General features: G+C 40.7%; 1 protein-coding gene across 2 annotated transcripts; it reads right to left on the bottom strand.

Annotated features, from left to right (window-relative positions):
• Nucleotides 1–1,076: 1,076 nt before the first annotated feature.
• fsta (follistatin a) lies at nucleotides 1,077–7,201 on the bottom strand. Of its 2 annotated transcripts, none has more exons than XM_050051687.1 (6): nucleotides 7,000–7,201; nucleotides 5,636–5,833; nucleotides 5,218–5,436; nucleotides 4,859–5,083; nucleotides 4,068–4,298; nucleotides 1,077–2,087 (listed from the first exon to the last, which is right to left on the bottom strand). In XM_050051687.1, exons 1-6 carry the CDS (start codon nucleotides 7,088–7,090, stop codon nucleotides 1,999–2,001), a joined length of 1,053 nt encoding a protein of 350 aa, XP_049907644.1. In that variant the 5' UTR covers nucleotides 7,091–7,201; the 3' UTR covers nucleotides 1,077–1,998. The 2 variants fall into 2 exon arrangements, with proteins under 2 accessions (XP_049907644.1, XP_049907645.1); XM_050051688.1 differs by having other exon boundaries at nucleotides 5,642–5,833; nucleotides 7,000–7,199.
• Nucleotides 7,202–10,252: the final 3,051 nt, after the last annotated feature.

Here is a 10,252-nt window from a genome sequence, read left to right as displayed (position 1 = left end):
GCAAAGATATGGAGGACTGATGCCAGCGGCTAAAATTACTTTACATGGATGCGTTACATACAGCGGGACATGTCCAGACAAATCTGGGGTCTATTTACGCCGCGGATGTTTGTTTCATATCACAAATAACGATGGGGATGGTGTTAATGGAGAGAAACTCAGCACATCCAGAGGAATTAGAAGCTCATTTCCCATCTTATAATTATTATTTCCTTCAGATTTTGCTTGATAAGATTATAAGTTGGCAAAACTATGGTTCAAAGACAACTCATGGGTTTATTAAGCATGGTAAAATGTCCCATATTTACATTCTTGTTTAATGGTTTTGATGAATTGATTCAAAGGGTCCTTCCAAATGCATCCTATTCACAGTGTGGGTTTAAAACACCACTGTTTAACATTTTACAGAACAAAAACATATAAAGTTATCTCAGTTTTTTATTGGAACATACTGCATAAAGGTGGGCAATAGATAAAATCCTTTATCTGGGTGTATGTCAGTGTCTATGGAAATATTGGTCGCCTAAATGTCATTATAGGCTATAGTTACGATTTTGGCATATCAATTTAGAAACTGTTTGCTGAGAGCAATGTTTGTTTTTTGGCTCATCCAAATGAATGAAATGGTTAACAAACTGATGCAAAAATCATACAAAAATCCATGCCCACAATATAGCTACACCCAAAGATATAAAAAGATTGACTCCACAGTATCAGTGGATCTCTGATGGGAGATAAATGCATCTAATCTTACAGAACATAGTATATCATCCTTTTTTCCCAATCCTGTGCTACATGTAGGTCTAAAAATGTAATTTAGGTCCAACTTCGCCTTTGAATTAAACACACGCATTGACATTTTGACATGTTTAACTTGTTCCACACATCAATGACACAGCAGAGTCAGAAAAAGTGTAAGGAAAAAAAACTTTTATTGTTTCACTCTTCATATCTGTACAAATACCATCAAACTTTGTATGTACATATGACATTTACATAAAAAATACAAAACTATATATTCATAACAGAATTTTGTATTTCTCTTGTGATGTTTGAAAATAAAAATGCATTCTGAGAAAAAAAAAACAAAAAAGAAACAAAGTGATGAAGTCTGATATAGTGTTGAGTACTGCAGTACGTTAGTCCTATTTCAGCTCTGCGAGAGCAATATGGAGCACATTGGCAAGAAGACAGCACACAAATGTTAATGGCACATTGTTTCCAAAATAATCAAGTATCGTCCAAAACTTACCTCTGCTCTAATGTGGTGAGACAAAATAAATGCTATTGAACAATGTCTAAAGTTGTCGTCTCCGTGTTGGAAACAAATCTAAAGGGCTAAAACTGAAGAGTAACCAAAACAAAAAAGAACAAGAAGAAGAAAAGAAAAACAAATGGCTCTTATTTTTTCTCTTCCATTTCATCACTGCTGTGTTGCAACTTTTACAATGCTCTTTTGCAAAACCATTGAGATAATCCCTTTGGTCAGTTATTATGAGTTGTAAACAAACCAGAAACACTTCTGTACATAAAATGATTGATATATTCCCAATAAATAAACACACAGCCTAAACATGCATTTACGTATGTGTGACATAAACATCTGTGATAGAGATTTGACAGAAACAAGCAGATTTTTACAGCTCAGGGAATGCAATTTACAGCTTGTAGAGGACTTATACTTACACGGTAACATGACAAATAAATAACACTGCTTCTCTTTGGACAAATATATTTCTTCATGATAAAAAAAAGAAAGTAAAAGGGACAACAACAAAAAAAGGGGGGAAATGAGTGGTAACACAATATATCATGGTAGATAGTAAGCCTGACATTGTAAATGTATAAATTATAAATCACAAAAAAGTATAAATAAACATCTAGCAGACTGAACTATATGTATACTTCCTTTTTCTTTAAAAAATAAATAAGCATACACATAATGTACAGTATGGACATGATTCCTTGCCCTAGGACTGCTCCCCTAGTGATGGGGGCCTATCCATCCAGTATAGAAGATATATGGACATAGGCCATGTAGTCTGAGTCCTCATCTTCCTCATCCTCCTCCTGGTCTTCTGTAATGGCTATATGGGAGAATATATGGTAGCTGTTGTATGAATATGGACCACAACAGCGCAGAATATCACTGAATGTTCTTTAAAAAAAAGCTCACAGCAAAGCCACTAGCACACAACCCCCCTTATGTTTCTTTTTTATGTGTGTGTAAATGTGTATGTTTGTGTTTATGCATCTGTGTGTGTGAAGAAGAGTCTGTGTGACTTGGCATCAACAATTACTGTGGCATTCTCAATTATGCAACTGCCATTTATATAATCTAGCAAGTCAGGGCTGCAACAAGAGAAAAAAGTGGGGTGCATGGAGAAGAGGGGTGCATGGGAGGTTGGGTAGGGTGGTTGCAAGGTGGGTTAGGGGGGGAGCGGGTATGGGGGCACTGAGACTGATGGTTCCAGTAGCTCGGGTCTCTTTTGGGCAGATATCTTGAAAGCAGACACACATAACACAGAAAAGTGCCCTTGTGTTCTCGGATTTGCTAGTTTCCTTTGCTCTGATTATTCTTTTCTGGCTCAAACGTACAGGGAGGGAGGACTCTGTGTCACAGCCTGGCCTTAGCAAGCAGGTCAGAGATCATTAACACAGTTCTGAGGTATTTTCTTTTTTTTACAGAAGAGATTTACATCGGACACTTAATTAAAAAAAAAAAAAAAAAAGCACACAAGCGAGAGCAAGAGTGACATTACAAAAAAAAGAAAGGAAAAAAAAAGGCAGTCCCTCATCAATCCAAATGGATTTGTCATTTCTGATACATATTCTGGTAGACAACACATTCACTGGAAACAGCACGAACAATAAAAGTTAGCTGGTAAATATCTTTTTTTTTTTTTTTGTCTTCTAATAATGAGATGAGACGTAAGAAAGCGTGGTTCTACAAGCTTCTGATGCTTAATCCTGCACACTGTAAAGTATCACATTTCTATTTAGCTCATGAGGTGATCATAAAGTTGGTCCCTTGGATTCCATTGTATACCTTAGGCACATCACATTAAGGTACTCAGTCAGGAGAGAGATACTGACAAGGAGACGCTCTTCTACATCGCAACTTGGAATGTAAATCCGATACTCCCTTGAGGCTATTGTTCAATTTGATGTTTTTTCCCCCCCAGATATGTGAGCGCATGAATGCCTCACTCTGGTCTACAGATATGTAACGACATGAATATCAAAATCCATCCATTATCACTAACATGGCACCAATGTTACAATCACCTTATGCACATCATATGAGTATATTCAAAGGTATTCTGTTCTTATTGACATGTTGGCAGTGTGGTGTATGTCACAAGAGGCAGTGCATTTTGAATTGATTGATTACAGCCAAAAGCAACAAAAAAAGAAAAAAAAAAAATACAAAAAAAAAAAAAACACAAATAAACTATTACCATGAAATTAGCAATGTGACCATGGAATTTACAAGCTGTAAAGATATGACCACTATCATAAAAATAAACCATTACTGATTAAAAAAAGACTGCATGAGATTTCAGGCGACCTGCTCCTGCAGGTCACTAGCATTAACTTATAGCTAGGCTTTCAGATATCAGGATTGTTCCACTGCAAACAAAATTAGTCTCCTTTAATATTTGCGTTAGTTTAATGGAGTTAGCTTTTCGCAGACTTTTAGATAGAGTCTGCTGATATATATGTAGCTATGCTTTTTCATTCACCTCTCTGTTATTTTGTTTTGCAGAAGAATTGAGAAAAAAAGTAAAATAAAAAAAACAACAACAAGAACACAAGAACAAAAGCCAGCGACAAAGACAACGTCATGCAAGTTCTTCTATTCCCAAGTCCTTTCTGCTTGCTTAAGCTGTGCTTGGTGGTGTGGCTGGGGTGGGAGTTTGGGGGGGAGAGTTGGGATGGAGGGGCACTTTCAAGGGGAGGTTTTTGTTTGGGAAGCAACATGGAATATTGTCTTTTGCTCAGAGAGGGAGGAGGGTGTTTTTGTTTCTTTTTTTTTCATATTTTTGCTTTTGTTATTTACTTACAGTTGCAAGATCCTGAGTGCTTGACTTCCAGCAGCACCCCCAAAGAGCAAGCTGCTTGCTTCATGGCACATTCACTGGGATATGTGGTGTTGTCACTGGCACACACTGCCTCATCCGTCCTGCTCTCCGGACAGGTCTCATCACACAGCGAGCAGCGTCCCCGGCTCATCCGAGCATCCCACAGACACTTTTTCCCTGCGCTGCACTGGATGTCCTCACACGACTTGGCCTCTAGAAGCAGAGAGGAAGAAACAGGGGAAACCTTTGATTAGATGGATTATCATGAATGCTTTTCAAGCAGGATCAGATGACTGCTGAGTTTTTGGAGACCTGAGCTAGGAATAAAAACTAAATCCTGTTTTATAGGGTTAGGGTCTTGTGGAGGGGAACACAAAGTTATGTTTAAGATTGCATTCAAGACTTAGATTGACTGCCTTCTGGATAAGAATCCATCTGACTCAAATATTAACTTGAAGCATGTCTTCATGGCCCCCAGCACTCCCCTCTCTTTCTCCCTCCCCCTCTACTTCCCTCTCTCCCATATGGGATAGTGCTGCCAACATCAGGAAATAATAAGATGTCTATCATTTCTTGAGCAAACACAAGCAACTACCAAACACACACACACTCTCTCTCTAAGACCCCCTCCTCAGTGGAATGTTGGCAAAAATGAGCAGTGAATAACTGCAGAGCTGGCCGGGGAGAACATGCACTTAAACAATATTCAAAGTCAGGGGGTGGAGGCGCTCTAAGGGAGTCTCACACTCTCACGTCTCTAGTTGCACACTTACTGACGCATTTTCCCTCATATGCCACTCCAATGGATCTGCCGAGGAGACAGGTAGCTCTTCTCAGGTGACACGCGCTGGCATAGATGATCCCATCGTTTCCACACAGGTACTGCTCAGGCGACGTCACCTCGGGGCAAATCCGATTACACGTCACACAATATGCGTTGTTTGTCTGGTCCACGACGCATGTGGAGCTGCCGGGGCACAAGACGTCACGGCACGTTTCTGTCGAGACAAAGAAATTGCAGGATTTCGTGAAAACGCGACACAAAATACCAGAAAAAAAACGCTGGATTCTTGGCACATGCAGCTTTGAGAAATGTGTAAGTGGGAAGAATTTAAAAACAATATTTACTTACTCTTGCACTTTCCCTGGTACTGCACGTCCAGGTCGGGGTGGCCTTTACATTTCGCCTTCAGCAGTGCGCATTCGTCTTTGTAGGTCTTTCCATCAGAGCCGCAGACTGGCCCTTTCCAGGTGATGTTGGAGCAGTCTGGCGCGCACACGCAGCGCGGCTTGCTTCTTCTGTTCATCTTGCACCTCTTTCCAGGCCCACAGTCAACATTATCGCAGGTCTCTAAAATAATAAAAAGTCTGTGTTATTGGATGCTGGAGAGGATTTTGGCCTTGTGCGTAAAATAACTCTGGCGGATAAAGTACACATTAAAGGAATAATTTACGCACGATGATGTGCGTAAATCAGATCAGCATTTGGATTTATTACGCGAAATGGCTGAGGATGTGTATTATGAGAGAACGAAGGGAAATGAGTGCACCTCCACCTTTGCAAGGTATGCAATTGGGAGCTCCGCCATTGAAGATCATCCACCTAAAGAGCGTGCTGTTGGGGACGTCCTCCTCAGTCCAGGATGTCCCCAGTCTCCCACTCCGACAGCACTCCTCCCTGCTCATCCCGGGCATGTAGAGCACCTGGCACCTCCCGTTCTTCCCCTGCTGCAGCCAGCAGTTCCCAGCTGTAAACAGAAAAAATACTCGAGTGTCGCATGTTGAACGTCTGAAACCGCTGACCCAGACGCACTAGACACACACGCAGCCCGTATTATCCGAGACGCTCCCTCCCTCCCTTTCGCCCTCCCGGCAGTATTTTGTCTGATTTTTTTTTTCTTTGCTAGACTGTTAACACTTGCCTATCCCATCTGTGACTGACAGCCCTTACAATGCAGCCACAAACCAAAAAAGTAAGAAGAATCTTTGGAGGGGGGTTTCCTTTATTCCTAGAGCCTCCTTGTTATCACTGGACAGAAAGTGGAGCGTCTAGACAGCGTTAAATTGCAGCCAATCTCCTTCAGAAAACCACGGTCTTTAGCTAAACACACCACCGTCTCCAACGCCTCAGAACAATATCCCAGACATGTACCCACCAGACAATGCCTTGCCTTATAATAAACCAGTGTAAAGTTTATTTTAAACACGTAAAAATGCAAAAACAAAACAGTTATCCTATTTCTGTGGTACAAAAAATATCCTTTGATCCAGACAACAGCAGGATGTCTAAACCGACACAGACACATATGACATTAAGTGTTCATGAACTGGCGTGGTTCTTAAATTGAAGACAGATTTCTATTTTAACTAAAAGCTCCGGATGGAAATTATATCTACAAAACTCTCCAGTTTTATTATATTTTGTAGAAAGTAAAGATGTAAGATTGCAACAAAAAAGGTATTTTTGCACACAATGCCGAGTGTATATGTGCGGGAAATATATCAATAACACGACCATAAACTCATTGTGGATATTCTGAAGTTTGTTACAGGATTGACTGCAGCACCGTGAGACATTAAACGCTCATACAAAAGTATCAGAACATGCTCAGGTATTGTGGAGAGCTGGCGCTGCCACCAACGCGGCGTGGCGGCTTGTGCGCCTGGCGAGGGCTGCAAAACTTGCTATAGTCTCACTTTGAAGTGTCCCATATGGCACCTGTTTTATGGACGCTTTACGCACGCACTGTCTGATGGACAGAGAGTTTTTTATCAGCGGGAAAAAAGGAAACTCACTTTGAAAAGTTTCTCGGTTGCAGCAAGTATCCGACACAGGGCGCGTTTTGTGTCTGACAGCATGTCGAAGTTTTTCAAAAACGGCAAGAATAGAAGAAAATGGATGAGGAGAGCTTACCTTGAACTTTTTGATGTTCCATGAGGTGACAAAGCCATATGAACAAGAGAAAAAAGCCCGGGTGAAGGTGGTGTTTCAGCATCCTAAACATGATGGAGAGGCAAAGTGAACTACGTATTTGACACAGGCAGCGCAAAAGTAATCTGCTTAAGGTGGCAGTGTTGAATAAGTGTCAGTCTGAGAATGCAGCCTCTCTTTTTAAATCTATAAGGGGTCTCGGGTTGACTGTCTCTGGTGGGCGGTCTCCTCTTCTGTGGGGGTGGGGAGATTTTTTTTTTTCTTACCAAAGTTCTTTCAATCCCAATCAGGTGACATCGTTACAGGCAACTTTCTCTTACCACAATAATCAGAGAATATGAAGATAGGTCTGAATCTAATAAGAAAAAAGAAACACCGGAAACAGGAGGCTTTGCAGTCACACAGAAGCAAACAGCAGATCAGAATAAATGTGTCAGTTGACATGAATTTTTGTCTTGATGTAAAATTATGTTATTAATGTTTAATTTTAATCGTTTTCGATTTTTCACCAGTGTGAGGCGGAGAGGTGGTTTTACGCACGGCTTGGAAACGCGCCTTTAAAGCTTTTATCACCTAAAAAATATGAATAATAATATAATAACAATAATAATAATAGTGATAATGAATGTCACTGTTACTCATGTATCAAGGCCTTTATTGCTGTATAATCTAACAGGCCCACTGCCAACATGCCCATCCGGACATACCAGCAGTCCTTCAAATTAAGGGTACTACTTGTTGGTAACTGATATTTTTTCCACCAACTGCAGTCAAAAGTGTAAATCTTTTGATGAGAGTTGCCTTTTGGAATATGTCCGAGCCCAGACAATAATAGAATTCATAGTAGTCCGCAGCCGCACGGCTAATATTAGAACAGACAGTTGTTTGGGTTTCTCTCCCGGGTCAAGCTTTTAAATATAATCAAACCTGTTTCCGAAGAGGCTTCAGACAGAGGAGCAGGGTGTTGCATTTCATTGAATGAAACGCACACACACACACACACACACACACACACACACACACACACTGCTCTTCACTCACTGACGCACAGACAGGCTGAACTCCGTCAGAAGTCCTTGCGCGACCTCTTCAGCGGAACTCTGGTTACAGCTCTCCAGAGCAAAGAGCAAAGTGTCGGCTGTGTGAATCAGACACCAGGGAGTTAATTATCTGTCGGCCAGGAAGAACACACTGTAATCCCCCACTTTTTTCAGATTCCAGTGAAACACCATTTAGGCGTCATAATCTAGCAAACATAAGTTGGGCCACATGTACTCCAAGATGAAATGTTCCCATATATCCAGAGCTGTGAGTGTGGCTGCACAGAAACAGTATCAATTAATGCCCCACTACTACCAACCACATATGACACAGGGGTCCTCCACAAGAATTTTTTTAACACGAAACACCTAATTTCCTGCATTCTGGTGATTTTTTTGCACCATTTGTGCCTTTTCTGCATCATATCATGGTGTTAAAGTCTTACATTTTTGTCAAAACTAAGATTTTTTGGGGGGTGGGGGGTAAAAGCACATGTTCTACATATTGAGGGTGATGTGTCCCCTGCATCCCCCCCAAAATCGACACCTATGATCATCATCATAAAGTCTAATCCATGTTGCAATCATATCCCCCTCTTCCATATTATGCACTAAGACCACCCACTGTGTGCATGTTTGATTTGTAGTGATGCACTCATTTCTGAAGAGGTTCTTGCAGCGTTATTTATGGCACGCTCTTTTGCTCTTCTTTGTGATCCAGTGATTTGGTTCGTGCTGCGTAAAGACAGCTGTGCTCAAAGAGAACAAACAGAGGAGGAGGAGAAGGAAGATGTGTTTATCCTCAACTTACAAGACAGCTAACAGATCACATTACGTACTTCACACTGTAATCAGAAACAGTCAGTGGGAAGACTTAAAAACAAGGATGCAATCAATTTTTCAAATGGTTTTGAATGCCCAGAAAATGAAACTGTTAACTGTAGGCTTAGACTGTGTGAGCGTGTGTGTGTGTGTGTGTGTGTGTTTCAGGGGGGTGGGACGCAGATGAAATGTCCCCTTCAATATTTAGAACATATGCCTTTGTCCTCCCTCACCCCAAAAAACATCAGCAGAGGACTTTTATGTTGAGAGAATGAAGACATTTTCCACCTTAAAGATAGAAAAACTCCAATTTGGTGCAGTCAAATTCACCAGAATGCAGCAAATTAAGTGTTTGATGCTCAAAATTTCTTAGCAGAGGACCCTCAAAACCCCACTTCATATGTGCGTCCCCCAATATTGACACAATACCTACGCCGTTGCTGTTAAAACATTTTCTTTCCAGCTGCTGTATCGGCTATTTTGTAATCTTGTGTGGGAATATTTTGTCAATTTGCCCTCATTCTTAGTGATAACATGCAGTCCTCAATGTTCTTCCAAAGTACCTGTTGCTCAGACATTTCCTGCTTGTGGTGATTATTATATGAGTCAAAAAGACATCATGAATTTTCAAGAAATTTCACATTTCTGGAATCAGATTGAACATTTTGGATGGAGTGACGTAAATCAGTGAAATGATTCACAGTTCACAGCTACATTGGACCCACACTTGAAGAAATCTACTCTTTTATGAAGCTATTTTTAATCCTTATCAAGCAGAGTAACCCATTTGGGTGTGGAAATTGATATATTTTTACCCAATTATCCCTTGTAGTGATTACGAATCTGACTTAAGTCACACCAATTGAAATTAGTGAACATGACCATTTAAACTACTCTGATTTCAAACGAGCTAACCGGAAGCTGCATATAAACCTTAAAATAGTAGTTGTCGTGTCTCTCAGTGATTAAGAATGATCACAACATCAAACTGTTGCAAAAGCGGCACTTCGGACAATTAACTTCTCTCAACAAATCTGAAAAATGTTTACCTGATGTTGAGTTATGTTTGGCAAATCATTCAGCGTCTGCTGTGTGTGATTTGTGAGATCAGAGTCTTTGAAGAGTCGAAGCTTCCAAAACACTTGATATGCAAGTACATTTCTGCCCTGCTGCTGTATCAACTTTAAAGTGCTGGCTGTTTTCCTGAAGCCATTAATGGCATCAGCAGAGGGACAACCTGTGCTCCCTGTCCCTGGCTCTGAGCTGAATCTGGTTCAGACGGACCCATACTGCGAATGATTTGCACTGATTGGAACTGTCTGTAACTATAAGTAAGATCAATGTCACAGATTATAATACAGCACTGATCGGTT

The sequence above is a fragment of the Epinephelus moara genome, chromosome 8 (genome assembly GCF_006386435.1).
Source record: "Epinephelus moara isolate mb chromosome 8, YSFRI_EMoa_1.0, whole genome shotgun sequence".
NCBI lineage: Eukaryota > Metazoa > Chordata > Actinopteri > Perciformes > Serranidae > Epinephelus > Epinephelus moara.
The sequence above is the reverse complement of the archived record's forward strand: the minus strand, read 5'-3'. Positions and strand labels throughout refer to the sequence as shown.